Here is a 17,382-nt window from a genome sequence, read left to right as displayed (position 1 = left end):
CCTAAATTTTATCTAATATCACAAATGAATCTATATTTTAAATTTTTAAAAATGTTATTTAAATTAATATGGCATATCTTTTTAATATTATTGCTATTATTAATTAAAAAAAAAAAAAAAAAAAAAAAAAGACTATAAATCATTTTTTTAATAATTATAAATTAATTTGAATTTGTTTGCGAACTTTTAATATATTTTATTTAACCCGTCTTTTTAATATTTTTGGTATTATTAATTAAAAAAAAAAGCCTATATTTTATCTAATATCAATCTATATTTTAAATTTTTAAAAATGTTATTTAAATTAATATGACATATCTTTTTAATATTTTTGGTATTATTAATTAAAAAAAAAAGCCTATATTTTATCTAATATCAATCTATATTTTAAATTTTTAAAAATGTTATTTAAATTAATATGACATATCTTTTTAATATTTTTGGTATTATTAATTAAAAAAAAAAGCCTATATTTTATCTAATATCAATCTATATTTTAAATTTTTAAAAATGTTATTTAAATTAATATGACATATCTTTTTAATATTTTTGGTATTATTAATTAAAAAAAAAAAAAAAAGACTATAAATCATTTTTTTAATAATTATAAATTTATTTGAATTTGTTTGCGAACCTTTTTAGGTAGCGTATCTTTTTAATATTTTCCTATTATTAATTAAAAAAAAAAGAAAAAAATCTAACATCACAAATGAATCTATATTTTAAATTTTTAAAAATGTTATTTAAATTAATATAGCATATCTATTATTAAAAAATTAAATTAAATTAAATTAAAAAAAAAAAGCCTTATTTTATCTAACATCACAAATGAATCTATATTTTAAATTTTTAAAAATGTTATTTAAATTAATATGACATATCTTTTTAATATTATTGCTATTATTAATTTAAAAAAAAAAGAAAAAAAAAAAGAAGAAGAAAAGCCTATAAATCAAGAGGAAGATAATGGTTAATAATGCAAAAATCCTCGCACGTGCTCCACGCACCTTCTTCCCCACGCCGTTACCTCCTCCGTTTCAGCAGCTCAGCGGCGCCATCGTCGTCGGCAATTCTCCTATATATAAGGGATATATTCGAGTCGCTGAGGCTGCGCGGGAGAGAAAGAAGGTTTACTGCGGGTGCCATGGCGGCCGAGGATATGGAGAATGGTGAGTTTTACTTGAGATATTATGTAGGGCACAAAGGAAAATTTGGGCACGAGTTCTTGGAGTTCGAATTCCGACCTGATGGCAAGCTTCGCTACGCTAACAACTCCAATTACAAGAACGATACGATGATTCGCAAGGAAGTCTACCTCACTCCTGCTGTCCTCCGGGAATGCCGTCGAATCATCTCCGATAGCGAGGTTAGGGTTTCCTTTGCATCACCGTTTTTAGGGTTTTCTTTTGTTTACTTTGAGATTATGTTTCTCTGCTGCATTGCTTCTGTTTGTTTTACGACTTCTTTTTCTCCTCTACTTTTGAAATACTCTATGAACATAGCAATATCGGCTTTTCATCTTCGACAGCCAATCCTTAACCCCTTAGAATCTTCGGCTTTTCAATATCGACTACTTTTTTCCTTCATGAAATCCATTTGACAATGTTTCTTTAAGAAGATATTCAGCTTATCCCAAATAGTTACCCACCCAGCTTTGTTGAATTGAACTAGAATGCGGATATACATTATCTTCCACCCGTGCTAGCCAAAATCTTGTGTTTCACATGCCATCGCAAATCTATCTTGCATATAAAAGCTTCAATGGATCGGATTATGCATCAAATCAACCGTAGATTTCTCAATCCAAATGAGATGGGCTAATTCAATAGGTAAGAATCTTTTCTATCCAGTTCCTCTATGAAAAAATGATCATTTTCAAACCATTTAAAGTAAATTTTATTCTGAATACAACAGTTGCTTAAATCCATAATGCTTGAACACAAAGAAACTTAGAAGAGCTGAACTGGAAAAAGGAAGGAAATACACTTGAACACTTAATTGGTCAGAGTTGATCAGGGAGAAAATCCTTAAAAGAATTAAAATATAATCACTCAGATGCAAAGATTCCTCATTTTTAACAGTGGTATAATGTTGTTTGACCTTAGGCTGAAGGGAAATTAAAAAGGATTCACAACTTTATGGAGATTGTTGAGTTTGATAGTATTGTCACTTGAAAAAGGAGCATGTTACTGACAAGTTGACGACGAGTGATGTGAATAGTGTCATTATCAACAATGAATCTTTAGAGGCTACCATCTCAGAAGCCTTTGTCAAGTGAACTATTTAGAGTAGCCACCTCTTAGGCAAAATGGAAGGCAAGGGGGTGACCTTGCTTAAGACGTCTTGAAACTTTAATCTAAAACCTCTCAGCTTTCCATTACGGAAGAGCAAGAAAGTACTGCAATCCCATTAGAACGTGCTCTTTGATGCTGTTCCAATTCTTCAAGATTCCTCCAGTAGCCAGTCAAGGCCAAAACTATTAAGTGCGACTTTCTTTCATGCCATAGGCACTCCAAACAAGGAATGGGCTCCATAGGTGAAAGGGATCCTTTTCTTATTGTCAATCAAGCATATGGGACAGCTAATCTAATTAGATTTAAGGGGGGATATACTACTAAAGATATTTGGTTCCCTGTAGATTCGTAGCGAATTATTTTTTAAATTGAAAGGCGTGTGAACAGATTGGAAAATGATTCTAAGTGGTGCGAAGCATTCTTTCAACTCTTCAAAAATGAAGTTTGATATTCTGTGCTAGTTTAATAAAAATTCAGTTGATCCCTATTGTTGGTGACCAATTGAAATCACCATTTTATGAAGGGAGATCAATCAAAGAAAGGCCATCAATAAACTTATTGAAGTATCAACAATGCACCATCTACTAATAATGAAGATCTCTTGTGACTCCATCTAGTAATAATGAAGTCATCACACCTTGCACTATAGTTAGAAAGAGCCTCAAGCTGTCGCAAAAATAATATTTCAAAAGAATCTTACCTCATTAGACTAATTAAAAAAAATTCTGATGTTCATATGTTGTCGTTGAATTCGGTTTCTCATAGATCTGATCTATCACCCCCTTTTTCCAAGCTATGCAAAAGAGGATGAGATTATTTTACTATTTGGATTTTGAGCGTCTTCAATTATTTTCTTCCTTTTTGAATAAAATGTTACGTTCCCAATGCGATTGAGACGAGTCTTCTTTGTTCCTCCCGTATTTTCTTTCTCCATGATGTATTTGACAAAGAGCATTTTGAAATTGAATCTGTTTGTCAGTTGCCTCGAAATGCTTTATTTTATCTCCTTTTGGAACTTGTCTCTGTTCAGATAATGAAGGAAGATGACAATAATTGGCCAGAACCCGATCGGGTTGGACGACAGGAGCTGGAGATTGTGATGGGAAACGAGCATATCTCCTTTACTACATCTAAGATTGGATCTCTTGTTGATGTGCAAAGCAGCAAGGATCCTGAAGGATTGCGGATATTCTATTATCTTGTTCAGGTAAAGCTTAATTCTCTGCGTAGATTACTTAAACATGGAAGGTTTCTATCTGCCTTTTAGACCGTCTCTGTCTCTAGATTCTTGAGTATTACATGCATTATATCTTTATACGCATGACATTATCAAGCTTAGATCATATTTGTGTTTTCTTTGGCTGTAGGATCTGAAATGCTTTGTATTTTCTCTCATTTCACTCCACTACAAGATCAAGCCAATTTAAAGACGGCCCAAAATTCCTAGTGTGCAATCTGAGGAACACTTCTCTCCAAACTGTGAAATCTTATTTTGGGCATTTTTTGAACTGCAAAATTCGGGATTCAGAATCATTATTGTTTTTAGAGTTCTCTGGATTTCATGTATATGCACAGACGATGGGCGTTGTATGACCTTTATTTTAATTAGAATATGTCCTGGATAGATAGAATGCCGGCTGATGGCATCTGCATGCTTTCTTTTTTCAGCTTAGAATATGCTTTCCTTTCATGAAACTGTAATTAAATTTGAAGTTTCCTGATTGAAGTTTGGATTATGTGATGTCACAATCACTCACACACTCACAGAGTGATTGCACCTATTCTCACCGACCTTTGAGTAAGTTAGCTAACTCAAACTTAGATAGTCGGTGGCACAAATGTCCTCTTTGGTCTCTACCACTGTTCTAGAAAAGCGGTTGTAGAGAATGGAGTTAGAGAAAGTCTTGGAAATAACTATTTATGGGTAGGTGACACACCCTACGGAAAGTATGATCGGAGCACTCCTCCCCCGCCCCCCTAATTGTTTGACATCCTTGTCAACTTACCGTGTTCAAACTCAATTATATGAACAACACGATATTAGGTCTTCAACGCACTTTCAATTGGCTTCTGCATTGGAGAGCCTCCTTCATTTTACACAGAACTCTTGCACATCTCTTCTTAGCTTGTCGACTCATTGTGTCCTGTCCTCTCAATTAAGATCTTTTTGACTTCTTTCTTGGCATTGTTCCTCATTACGACAGAAGGCCTAGCTGTCTCATGCAATTGATATCAACCAAACTAGAATGAAAGAGTTTCAAAATATTTGCATGGAGTATAAGGTGAATCTTCAAGGGACATTTGTTTTTTTATCAGCCCACTTTTTCATAAGTTCGGAGCCTTCTCTAAATAGAGGCTTGAGCTACCTCAAATGTTCATTTTCACACTGTAGTGAAACTGTAAGCGGGAGAACTTTGCTTACATAAATCAACCTCGAAGCGAGTTCTTTTTGTTAAAGAACTTTATTGATAATTGAAGCTGAAATGAGCTACGTCGAGCATATTGATAAATTTAATTAACATAAAGTTGATAAAGCTCAATTTATTTTTGGATAACTTTAAAATGTTTTTTTTTTATACCAACTTCAAATTTGATTTAAATTATATATATATAGTAGAAACGTGTATATATATATATATATATATATATATAGTGATTAGTTTGTATAATATTAATTGTATAATTATTTAAAAAATAATAATACAACATTTAGAAGAAAAAAAATTAACAAAATGGCCAACTATTCAATTTTTTGTTTTTACTCTCATTCTCTTGAAAAAAAAAATAATAATAAAAAGAAAAAAAAAAAAAAAGGAAGAAAAAGACAGCAATTTGCGAACAGCATCACCATGTTCATAATTTGGAGCTTCTTCCGGCATCCATCGCCTCGTATAATTTTTGTATCTTAACAACACCAATTCCCGCAATTCTTACCCTTTAATCTCCCATTTTTCCATCCTTCAACCCGTTTCTCTCTCCGTTTCTATGCACATTGCCAATGGCGATCCGTGCTGTGCTCGTCATCGTTCCTCTTGGTCTGCTTTTCATCCTCTCCGGCCTCATCGTCAATGTTCTTCAGGTTTTTGGAGATTCCTCTTTTGTTATTTCCTCTCTTTATCCCTTTATTGTGGGTGTAATCGCCTTGTCTGATTCTGGTTGAGTTGCATTTTTCAAACCCTTGTCTATGCGATGACAAGAGTTGAATTCTTTTCGAATGGGTACTTGATCTTTCTGCAATCCTGATGTATTGATTAATGGGCGTTAATTTGCAAACCAGTTATGAATCTAGATTGTTTGAATCTGTGCCTGCTCTTTGCACCTGCTGTATTTGTAAATGGTGTTGAAGCAATAACGTCTAAATATTGAACTGCTCTATTCTGATTCGTGCAGCTATAATAAAGTTTGTTGTATGGTTAGCTATTTTGCATGATTTGGCAACGAGATCGTAGTGATTTGAAAAATGTTTACTTCTGAAAATTAAAGATATACAGGCTACTGGCATTATATGAATGAGATTGAATTAATTATTACCATTCCTAAGGACAATCATGGTTTTTATGGTTCTGTGTAACCGTCCAAGCCCACCGCTAGCAGCAAATATTGTCCTCCTTGCGCTTTCCCTTTCGAGCTTCCCCTCAACACGTTTGCTAGGGAGAGGTTTCCACACTCTTATAAGGAATGCTTCGTTCCCTTCTCCAACCGATGTGGGATCTCACAATCCACCTCCTTGAGAGCCCAGCTTCCTCGTTGGCACACCGCCCGGGGCTGACTCTGATACCATTTGTAACAGCCAAAGCCCACCGCTAGTAGATAGTGTCCTCTTTGGACTTTCCCTTTCGGGCTTCCCCTCAAGGTTTTTAAAATGCGTCTGCTAGGGAGAGGTCTCCACACTCTTATAAGAACTGCTTCATTCCCCTCTCCAATCGATGTGGGATCTCACCTTAACATTTTGATTTGCGTATTCATCGGTCAACTCAGTCTTTTACTCGTTTAGGAGCTGTTTGGTTCACAGTTTTGGGGGGTTCATTAAGCTTGAGTTTATTAAATTTGGGGTTATTAAGCCTGTGTTTGGATTGTTTGTGAAGCTTTTGTTTGGATTTGGTAGAAAATAGGTCTGTTAAGCCTCATTTTAAACCCTCAACATAAAAGGATCTATCTATCTATATATCAATATCTCTGTGTATATATATATATAGATATAGTTGTCTCATGTAATTCATGAATTCAACTTTCAGGCACTTGTCTTTGTTCTTGTTCGTCCCATTTCGAAGTGTTGGTACAGGAGAATCAACAAACTGGTTGCTGAACTGCTATGGTTGGAACTCATTTGGCTAATCGATTGGTGGGCAGGTGCCAAGGTGTCACGGTTTCGTTAAAATATGTTTTGGCTAAACATACATTTTTGCTTTGTTATTACCGATATAAGTCTGATACTAGTTACTCTTTTGTTATGGACCTCTTTTTATTATGCAAATGAAACACTTAATATTAACATAGATGAAAGAGCATTTTTCTAATCAGGCCATTTCTTGTGAGTTGGTAAATTTTGCTCATTGCAGGTTGAGCTGTATACAGATCAAGCAACCTTCCAATTGTTGGGTATGATATTAGAAATTGAATGTCAAAAACATATATGAGTTGCAACTCGAACATAATCTCATACGTGCAAAACTACAGGGCAAGAACACGCACTTGTTTTATGCAATCATCGAAGTGACATTGACTGGCTTGTTGGATGGGTCCTAGCTCAGGTACTTCAAATTATAACTTCAGCAATATATGCTAAAACTGTTGTATTGTTCTTCGCCTGTTTCGAAATTAAGCCTTCTTAATGCAGCGTGCAGGTTGTCTTGGTAGTGCCTTAGCCATTATGAAGAAAGAGGCAAAATTCCTCCCAGTAAGTATTAACTGTATGGTATTGCAGCCGTCCATATTATGAATGAACAAATTGAAGTAAAGCTAAGTATGTTCTCGCATCATGAAAATTCTGGGAATAATAAGAAGACTGCTGGTTGTGTTGTTACTCTAGAATTGTTGAATTCAAAATCCCATTGTTTTCTTTTCTAATAAGAATCCATCCTATCTTTGACTTTGTGATTTTTATTGAGTTGGTCATAACCAACATATTTGACTCAATTTACCTCGTTAGGATAAGCCTACCGCTAGCAGATATTGTTCTCTTTGGACTTTCCCTTCTGGACTTTCCTCAAAGTTTTAAAACGCGTCTACTAAGGAGAGGTTTCCACACCCTTATAAGAAATGTTTCGTTCCCCTCTCCGGCCGACGTGGGATCTCACAATCCATCCCCCTTGGGGGTGCCAGAGTTCTCGTTGGCACACTATTCAGTGTCTGGCTCTGATACCATTTGTAACAGCTCAAGCCCACCGCTAGCAGATATTGTCCTCTTTGGGCTTTCCCTTTCGAGCTTCCCCTCAAGGTTTTAAAACGTGGCTACTAGGGAGAGGTTTCCACACCCTTATAAGGAATGTTCCGTTCCCCTCTTCAACCGACGTGGGATCTCACATTCTCTTAAGCACCATTAGATAACCATTTGGTTTTTTTAAAATTGAGCTAATACGACTCAAATCAACTTTTTTAGTCTTTAGGGTATATTTTGGGAGTGATTTCGGAATGACCAAAATCACTAAAAAAAATCACTTCCTTTCGGTTGAACGAATCGAGTTTCTCTTAGGATTTATTTACCAATTGACAAAAGATATCATGCTACTGTTTCAGGTCATTGGCTGGTCAATGTGGTACTCTGACTATATTTTTCTAGAAAGAAGCTGGGCAAAGGATGAAAGCACTCTGGAGGTGAGTTCATATACGTGCAATAAAAGTTACACTTAAGCATGTCATCTCACCTTTTCCCTTTCTTTTCTAACATTCAATGGCAGTCAAGCTTTCAGTCACTCATGGATTTTCCCATGCCATTTTGGTTGGCACTTTTTGTTGAGGGAACTCGTTTTACACAACAAAAACTTCTAGCTTCTCAGGAATATGCTGCATCTAGAGGATTACCTGTCCCTAGAAATGTTTTAATTCCTCGTACGAAGGTGAATTGAATATTCCTTTACCATTAGAATCGAAACGGGTAAATTCATGAACTCTATCCTTCCCTTACCATCAGCCTGGTCTTTGCAGGGCTTTGTTTCTGCTGTGAACCATATGCGTTCGTTTGTTCCTGCTATTTATGATTGTACAGTGGCCACTTCCCCAAAAGACAACCCTCCTACATTGTTGACGCTATTTAGAGGCCAATCTTTTGTGGTAGTCCAACAAACCCTTGAAGAATAATAATTGACTGATTGATGATCCATATGATATTGCTTGAACACTACATTATCACTCATTATTTAATATAATAGTTCAAGATAATGTCCATCCTTGTTCATGAAGATAACAGTCATCTATAAATTCATCTGCTTCATGAATGAATGACTGCTTCTTTGGGGCTTGTGTTGTGTTGTTAGTTTTTGCATTCCTGTTAGAACTTGCCTGAATAAGATATGTGCTGTTTTAAAAGACACAGGTTTAAATGGATGTCTATTAGTTCCTGAATCTTTGGACATGGTCACAGGGGCCATTTCTATGTGGGGGTGGAGACAATTTGTAACCGTCTAAGTCCACCTCCAGCAGATATTGTCTTTTTTGGGCTTCTCCTTAAGGTTTTAAATCGCGTCTATTAGGGAGAGGTTTTCACACCTTACCAGGAATGCTTCATTCTCCTCTCTAACCGATGTGGGATCTCACAATCCAACTCCTTGAGGGCCCAAAGTCCTCGCTGGCACACCGCCCGGTGTCTGGCTTTGGTACTATTTGTAACAGCTCAAACTCACCGCTAGCAGATACTGTTTTCTCTGGGCTTTCCCTCAAGGTTTTAAAACACGCTAGAAAGAGATTTTCACACTCTTATAAGGAATGCTTCATTCTCTGATGTGGGATCTCACACAGTTTTTCTTGATACGTGGGACTAAAGCATTAAAAGATTCATTAGAAGTGAATAAAAAATTAAGCTAACTTGAGGGTTGTGTCATTAATAGTGTCCCAACTTAAAATGAACTGATCCTAAACTGGGCTGGTTATTCTGGGGCTTGAATAAGAACATATTAAAACTTGACTCTATGATTGTAATCAATCCTTATTTTGTATGAACATTGATAGGCTTTGTATCCTCTACAAAAATATAAAGTTATAAGTATACATCTAATGTGTCCTATTGCACAGGTAAAACTGCAAGTCAAGCGACACGAAATGCAGGAATTGCCAGTAACTGCAGATGGGATCTCACAGTGGTGCAAAGATCTATTCGTTACCAAGGTATGAGGAACAATAACAGATATTAGAAGCGATTGGACACGTTTTTTTAATCGTTCTTCCTATCTTGAGAAATAGATGCAAGTAATCTGCTGAGCTATTACCTCGTTTCGTCGATAAACAATTGTTTAGGTCCCGTTTGATAATCATTTGACTTTTCAATTTTTAGTTTTTAAAAATTAAGCTTATAAAACTGTAATAGCCCAAGTCCACTGCTAGCCGACATTGTCCTTTTTGGGCTTTCCCTTTCAGGCTTCCCCTAAAAGTTTTTAAAACGTGTCTGTTAGGGAGAGGTTTCCACACCATTATAAAGAATGTTTCGTTCCTCTCTCCAACCAACGTGGGATCTCACAATACACACCCCTTTGGGGCCCAGCATCCTCGCTGGCACACCTCCTAGTGTCCACCCTCCTTCGGGGCTCAATTCCCTCGTTGACACACCGCCCAGTGTCTGGCTCTGATACCATTTGTAACAGTCAAGCCCACCGCTAGTAGATATTGTCTTCTTTGAGCTTTCCCTTTCGGGCTTCCCCTCAAGGGTTTTACAACGCGTCTGCTAGTGAGAGGTTTCCACACCCTTATAAAGAATGCTTCGTTCTCCTCCTAACCGATGTGAGATCTCACAAAAACGCTATTTCTTCAAATTTGAAAACTAAAAAGAATCTCATACGTTCAGAAATGAGTATTTAAGCGAGCATACTTTCGGCTTGCTTCCCCAAACTCATCTTGCATTCTGTCACTGCTCAATTTCCCTCTAACTCTCTCAGTGCTCTCTCTATATCTCTGATATCTATTTCCTCATGCAACTTTGCAGGACACATTACTGGAGAAGTATATGACCAAGAATTCGTTCAGCGATCAACAACCTATCAACATAGGCCGACCAAAAAAGTCATTATTGGTACGTTTTCTCGACATCAAGACTGGTAAACCACACATCATCCTATATACATTCTCCGCTCTCCTTATCGACCCGAGATATCTCTTTTCTTGTCTCAACAGGTTGTTCTTTGTTGGTTATGTATCCTGGCTTTTGGCATTGTTAAATTCTTCCAATGGTCTGCACTCCTCTCCTCATGGGAAGGCATCGCATTCCTAGCTGCCCTCTTGGTTCTCATAATCCTCGTTATGCAATTGCTCGTTCATTCTTCAAAGTCGACACGTTCGACACCCGTCAATCTGTCGTCCCAAGATCCAGCCGAGGAACGGCTACTTCAAAAATGAGATAAGATACTAAGCCTGTCATGTGGCTATACAAAATGCATTATCATCACAGTACTCATTCATATTCATTCCATTCTTTGTGCAGTGTTTAGTGATTCTTTCAACACCGAAGTGTTGTATGTGTGTCTGTCTAAAGCATCATTCCACTTCAGGCACTTCATGTCATGTGTAGCTGTATTACAACTTACTGTCTGTATAGCCATGTTTCTGATGCTGCAATTGTAATTTTTTTCGGTTTTTTTATTCGTGAGTGTTCGAGCCATATTACAAATATCACGAGTGTTTAAGTCTAGATAAATTACGAGCTATTTGGCTTGTTTAAGTTCTATTCTATCCCATTTAATGTACTCTCGGTTCCAGTATTTCAAATAAAAAGGTATGCACAATTTGATCATAGCTCAACTTTAATAAGATATAGTTTAATGATATTCATAGACTTACGTTTTTCTAATAACAAGGATTATATATATTAAAAGAGTGATCTAATCTAGTTAGTTTATTTGAACTTATTATTATTACTACAAAACCGTGGTTGTAATGGTCCAACCTTATCGCTAGGAGATATTATTCTTTTTGAGCTTGTTCGAGCTTTCTTTCTCGGACTTTCCCTCAAGGTTTTTAAATATGTTAGGGAGAGTTTTCACACTCTGATAAAGAATGCTTCGTTCTTCTTTCCAATTGATGATGTGGGATCTCACAATCCACCTCCTTTGGGGGCTCATTGTCCTTGCTGGCACATCGCTTGGTGTCCACCTCTCTTTAGGATTTAACGTCCTCGTTGGTACACCGCCCCGTGTCCACCCCCTTCGGGACTCAGCCTTCTCGTTGGCACACTGCCGAGTGTCTCTACCCTCTTTGGGGGCCATTGTCTTTGCTGACACACCGCTCGATGTCCACCTCCCTTTGGGACTCAGTGTTCTCATTGGTACACCGCCTCGTGTTCACCCCCTTCGGGACTTGGCCTCCTTGTTGGCACACCGCCTGATGTCTCCACCCCCTTTGTGGGCCCATTGTCCTTACTGGCACACTGCTCTGTGTTGTGTCCACCCCTTTCGGAACTTAACCTATTCGTTGGCACACCAACTCAAATAACTAGGACAACCAATTATGTTTTTTTTTTTCAATTCTTTCTTTCTTTCTTTTACAAATGGTTACTAATAAATAGCAATATGTTTTCTATTATACTTAATAAAGAAAAATAAGATTTTTATTCATTATTTCTAAAGAAAATGCAAACGAGACCTGAAAATGGAAGCTTTGGGGATTGGATTACCCATTACAGTTCGATGTCTCCGTCTTCAGCTGCAATGGCGATGGGCAATTTCGTCAGAAAACTACATCTCTATTTAACCACACCTCGGTCCTATGGAAATGGTCTTTCCTCTTCCTGAAGCTCTGATTTGCCGAAATTTTCTATATTTTTCTGTGAGTTTCTATTTTGAGATTGAGATCTTGACCTATCGGAACCGCCTTCTTCCGCCGTCTGCGAACTCCATCTTCTTTCATCTCTCAGGTGAACTTTTTCTATCTTTAGCTCTTTCTTTTACATGCGTTTTGATTCCATTTTGCTGGGCGCTTCCTTAGGGGTTTTGTTTTTCACCTTTATTTGCACTATCTGTTGGATTTCTGTGGGTTTGCTGTGGGATTGTGGTTGAGAAATGCTCATAAAATAGGTTAAATTCCAAACTAGCTGCTCTAGATGCCTGTGGAAAGTGACTCAGCTGTGTTTTTCATCTTTATCTTCAAATCCAAGGAAGAATTTGAGATTGTTGGGAATGGTTAAAACTAGCATATGTTTTGCTGCCAGTTCTTTTGATGGATCATTATTTGTAATGATGGGACTCTTTTCTTTTTTGCTTGCAAATGTTTGACCCGTAAGTATGTGTGTTGTGCTGATTGTGAACATTCATCGTTTCCCTTTTCCTACTTTAGCTTTTGTTTTAACCGTTGTTGAAGATCGCTGGGAGAGGAGTCTCACATCTGCCAATTAAGGGATTGATCATGAGTTTATAAGTAATGAGTACATCTCCATTGGAATGAGGTCTTTTGGGAAAACCAAAAGTAAAGCCATGAGAGCGTATACTAAAAATTGACAATATCATACTATTGTGGAGGTCTGTTGTTCCTTACATGGTATCAGATCCATGCCCTTAACTTAACCATGTCAATAGAATCCTCAAATGTCGAACAAAGATGTTGTGAGCCTTGAAGGTGTAGTCAAAAGTGACTCAACTGTCGAACAAAGGGTGTACTTTGTTTAAGGGTTCTAGAGAAGGAGTCGAACCTCTATTAAGGAGAGGCTCTATGGTGTACTTTGTTCGAAGGGAGGATTGTTGAGGATTATTGGGAAAGGAGTCTCACATCAGCTAATTAAGAGGTTAATCCTGAGTTTATAAGGAACACATCTCCATTGGAATGTAGCCTTTTGGGAAACCAAAATTAAAGCCATGAAAACTTATGCTCAAAGTGGACAATGTCATACCATTGTGGAGGTCCGTGGTTTCCAACACTAAATTGATAAAGTTACGATATATTTGCACAAGCCCAACAAACAACGATCAATATTGATTTGGGAGAAAATGACGTTAACAGGAGTTCTAGTTGTATGATACCACGTTAAAATCACAAAATAATTTTGAAGTTCAAACTGATGGATTGCAATATATTTAGTTTATTCTGCATATTCTTACATTATGATCTAGAATATATTCATTCTCTAAATAACTTGAATGAATTTATTGAACAATAGGTGAAAGAACTGCAGGATTGTTGGAGAGAAAATTTGTTCTTGTGAATGAACTATTATGAATTATGGAGAACTCCTGGGTTGGGCAGGACCTATTGACTTGATAAAACGAACTTTTTACTGTTCCTTATCTGATTTGATGTATGTATGTGTGATGCTCAGGATATCTGAGAATAGTGTGATGGTTAAAGCATACGCTCAGGAGTACACGTACGAGCACCCGTGGGAACGGGTAACTTCTGCATCTTGGCGTAAATTTGTGGACTCTGAAAACAGGCGTACGTTGTCCCATATTCTTGAAGTCGACACCTTAAACAGAAAGGTTGACACTGAATCTGGGAGGCTATATACAACCCGTGCTATTACCATCCATGCGCCTGGACCATGGTTTGTTCGTAAAATTGTTGGTCAAGATACCTGCCATTGTGTCGAATCCACGGTTGTAGATGCTCGGTCACGCTCGATGCAACTGACCACTCAGAATATTAGCTTTCAGAAGTTCATAGAAGTGGTGGAGAAGATTAGATATGAACCTCACCCTGATAATCCAAACGGATGGACAATGTGCAGACAGGAGACGAGTATTCGTATCAAGCCGTTGTCAGCGTTGGCGTCGATGGCCGAAAAAGTGGAGCAACGGTGTGCTGAGAGGTTCATGCAAAACAGTGTGAAGGGTAGAGAAGTGATGGAGAGGATTTGTAAGTATCTTGAAGCTGGATCTAGCGGACTCACTGTCTAGCTTTTGCTTCCTCTCATTGATTATGTACTGGTTCTTCAAAGGGGTCAGTGAGATCATGGTCTGTTTTCCAAGCTGTTTTTAACGAAATAATTCTCATGGAGAGAAACGTGTTTACCGGCTTTCCCTCCGGGCTTCCTCTCATTCCCTTCAAGGTTTTAAAATGCATCTGCCAATGAGAGGTTTCTATACCCGTATAAAAAGTGTTTCGTTCTCTCTAACTAATGTGGGATTCACAATCCCACCTCTCTTGGGGCCAGTGTCCTCACTGGTTCAGTGATCGGTGTCTAGCTCTGATATCATTTGTAACCGTCTAAGCCCACTGCTAGCAAATATTATCTTCTTTACTCAAGGTTTTAAAACGCTAGGGAGATATTTCCACATCAAGACTGTTTCATTCTCCTCTTCAACCAACGTAAAGACTATTTCATTCTCCGCTTCAACCAACGTAAAGACTGTTTCATTCTCCGCTTCAACCAACGTAAAGACTGTTTCATTCTCCGTTTCAACCAACGTGGGATCTCACGCAACTTTTAGAAATTTTTTAGTGTTGCAAAACTTCGGGTAGTGTTTGAAAACTTTAAGGTTCTAAACGATAAAAGCCAGATCAAACAAACAAACAAACTTTTTCCTGATTTCATTGATCAAACAACTTATTCCGATGGATACTATGTAAAAAGGTCCAAGAATAAATTCAAGAAGGAGAACTGATGCTTACAAACAAATCAAACATAGGCAGCATTCGTTCATATACGCATTCCTCAGAACGCTTTATGACACAATACAGTCGTGTAACACGCTTCTGATGATAACGTTAAACCATTAGAACAACGAACAACGACAAATAAACACTGAAACCGACATATTGCTTCCTACATTTTTTTCAGACTGCAGAGATGCAACGATTGCCATTACCTCCTCCAAATAGAACAATACACAACGGGTTAACAAGATATGCATGCAGCAAAGCAGAAATCATCTGGGTGATCATGACATGATCAACAACACAATACAAGTTTCCAGCCAACCACTGACCCGATTTTCCCTAGATCTTATCGAGCTTCTCCGCCTTCACAATGGGGTTGGCTTTAGCAATTGCATCCTGTGCAGAGGTGCGATAATCAAAGGGGCAATCGTGTTTGTCGGAGTAACGATGAATGGCACAGAAGATATTACCACATCGACAGTCGAATCCCATTAATCCAACTCGCTTGTTGCAACTGTTGCAACGTCTAGGTCTGTCCTTAGGCTTCACTTCACTGCTCCCTTCAGAAACCATAGGAGATGCCTGCACTGAGATGATCTTAGGTTCCGCCAAACTAACTTGCACATCGACACTGGCGGTGACAAAGGGTTCATTTTGGTTAGAATTAGACGATCCATTCATGATACTTCCAATAGTTGAAGCACTCAATTGAGCATGATCTTGTTTCAACATCAAATCCTTGTGGCACTTGGAACACATATTCATAGTAGCAGCACTTCCGAAAAAGCCACAGTTGTTAATGCACAGAAAGGGACCCTCAGGGGGAGCTTGACAGCTTGCCTCGTCATGTTCCATGTTCTCAATCTCCTGCAACACATTCACGTGAACTTGTTTCTTTTCTTTTTGGGTGGGAAACACATAAATTTCACTCAACAGCAGACTACACAAGGAACCAGGATGATGCAGTCGAGAATGAGAAACAGAAGCCAAGTATCGAGCTATCCAGCTATGGCAAATATTTGTTTACCAAATACAATACAACTACTACTACCAACTACTAAAAAGTGAAGAGCTTGAATACTTCAAATTTGATTACCATACACGTGCCGATGAACAAAAAATGTTTTTCGTGTACGTTTAGGGACGTGAAAAGATAAAGTGTGATTCGTGGGTTAATTCCCATGTCCCAGAATACCTTAACTATAAGTCTAAAAATGAAAAGTTAACGCATTATAAATTGGAATTAGATGAAGAAAAGAACTTGCAACAAGATTAAAAACATAAACTATAGAAGAGAAAAAAAGAAAGAACAAGTTTCCATACAAGGTTATTCTAACAGAGGATTCATATGCACATATACCTACATTATCAGCAGAAACACAAGATAGGTTAAAGAGGACCAAAAGAATCAAAAGATTTAATAGTTAAGTCGCTAGAGTGAAAAGATATGTTCCTTCATTATAAAACTATAGTTGCAATCCACACGCCATCAATGAGAAAATGGCCATAATTTTTCCCACCTCAAACACCAAATCTACCTTTGAACTCAAAACATGTACTCTAGCAGGACGCTAGAACCCAGTATTGAACCTTTGATAGGAATTATAAAGCATAAACTCATCACATACATTTGACACTGTCCAACTATGATTTTGACGAACCAATTCGAAAAGTAAAGTGTAAATCATCTCCATGAACATTCAAAATTCTCGGAGTCCCTGTACTAAACATTGAAAATTCCAGACTGAAACAATCATAATATCTACAAGCCAGTAAGATCCTTACAACAACAATCATCAGGAGAAACATTAATACACACGCATAAGAAACAAATGGAAATTCCCCGTACCCTTTTTTCTGGGACGAAAAACCCTTAGAACAAGGGTTTTCAATCGATCTCCGAGATAAAATTCGCGTCCAAGCAAAACCCCTGCGTAATCAAACGAAACAATGAAAAATTAGATTAAACTAAACGAAAATTCATCTAAAAACACAAGGAACAGAAGCGAAATCCTCAAAGATAACGATCGATTGGAGAAATTGAAAAAACAAACAGAAAAGGGGATTAGCAACCCTAACCCTGGAAGGAACGGAATGGGCGATGAGAAATAGAGAAAGAAAAGTAAAAAGGAAGAAAGAGAGAATTATGTGCAATGTGTGATCTCCATTTCCGAAGGCAAAATTTCTCCGGAAGGAAGAACTGTAGGCACTGATTGATGGCGACGAGGGGAAAGAACTTTATTAGCTGTGCATTTTCATCAGCATTCTCTCATTTTTCCCCTTTTTTTTTTTTTTTTTTTTTTTTTTTTTTTTTTTTTTTTTTTTTTTTTTTTTTTTTTTTTTTTTTTTTTTTTTTTTT

The 17,382-nt window shown here is 37.3% G+C and overlaps 4 protein-coding genes across 4 annotated transcripts; 3 read left to right on the top strand and 1 right to left on the bottom strand.

The window, feature by feature from the left end:
• The first annotated feature begins 1,005 nt into the window (after nucleotides 1-1,005).
• Nucleotides 1,006-3,966, top strand: LOC111441228 (protein mago nashi homolog). The gene is made up of 3 exons (XM_023078213.1): nucleotides 1,006-1,366; nucleotides 3,325-3,501; nucleotides 3,662-3,966. The coding sequence occupies exons 1-3, from the start codon at nucleotides 1,145-1,147 to the stop codon at nucleotides 3,719-3,721; spliced, it is 459 nt and encodes a 152-aa protein (XP_022933981.1). The 5' UTR covers nucleotides 1,006-1,144; the 3' UTR covers nucleotides 3,722-3,966.
• A 1,162-nt stretch (nucleotides 3,967-5,128) lies between these two features.
• LOC111434628 (1-acyl-sn-glycerol-3-phosphate acyltransferase 3-like) lies at nucleotides 5,129-11,192 on the top strand. Its single transcript, XM_023072094.1, has 11 exons — nucleotides 5,129-5,373; nucleotides 6,530-6,652; nucleotides 6,854-6,893; nucleotides 6,972-7,045; nucleotides 7,132-7,191; nucleotides 8,031-8,108; nucleotides 8,192-8,350; nucleotides 8,439-8,564; nucleotides 9,522-9,614; nucleotides 10,426-10,512; nucleotides 10,614-11,192. Exons 1-11 carry the CDS (start codon nucleotides 5,293-5,295, stop codon nucleotides 10,833-10,835), a joined length of 1,143 nt encoding a protein of 380 aa, XP_022927862.1. The 5' UTR covers nucleotides 5,129-5,292; the 3' UTR covers nucleotides 10,836-11,192.
• An 856-nt stretch (nucleotides 11,193-12,048) lies between these two features.
• Nucleotides 12,049-14,508, top strand: LOC111434654 (protein slowmo homolog). Its single transcript, XM_023072126.1, has 2 exons — nucleotides 12,049-12,348; nucleotides 13,744-14,508. The coding sequence occupies exon 2, from the start codon at nucleotides 13,763-13,765 to the stop codon at nucleotides 14,318-14,320; it is 558 nt and encodes a 185-aa protein (XP_022927894.1). The 5' UTR covers nucleotides 12,049-12,348; nucleotides 13,744-13,762; the 3' UTR covers nucleotides 14,321-14,508.
• Nucleotides 14,509-14,983: 475 nt separating this feature from the next.
• Nucleotides 14,984-17,304, bottom strand: LOC111434664 (zinc finger A20 and AN1 domain-containing stress-associated protein 8-like). The gene is made up of 3 exons (XM_023072136.1): nucleotides 17,103-17,304; nucleotides 16,873-16,953; nucleotides 14,984-15,890 (listed from the first exon to the last, which is right to left on the bottom strand). The coding sequence occupies exon 3, from the start codon at nucleotides 15,876-15,878 to the stop codon at nucleotides 15,363-15,365; it is 516 nt and encodes a 171-aa protein (XP_022927904.1). The 5' UTR covers nucleotides 15,879-15,890; nucleotides 16,873-16,953; nucleotides 17,103-17,304; the 3' UTR covers nucleotides 14,984-15,362.
• Between the last annotated feature and the right edge of the window lie 78 nt (nucleotides 17,305-17,382).

This window comes from Cucurbita moschata, unplaced genomic scaffold (assembly GCF_002738365.1).
Source record: "Cucurbita moschata cultivar Rifu unplaced genomic scaffold, Cmos_1.0 Cmo_Scf00003, whole genome shotgun sequence".
NCBI classification, from domain to species: Eukaryota; Viridiplantae; Streptophyta; class Magnoliopsida; order Cucurbitales; family Cucurbitaceae; genus Cucurbita; species Cucurbita moschata.
The sequence above is the reverse complement of the archived record's forward strand: the minus strand, read 5'-3'. Positions and strand labels throughout refer to the sequence as shown.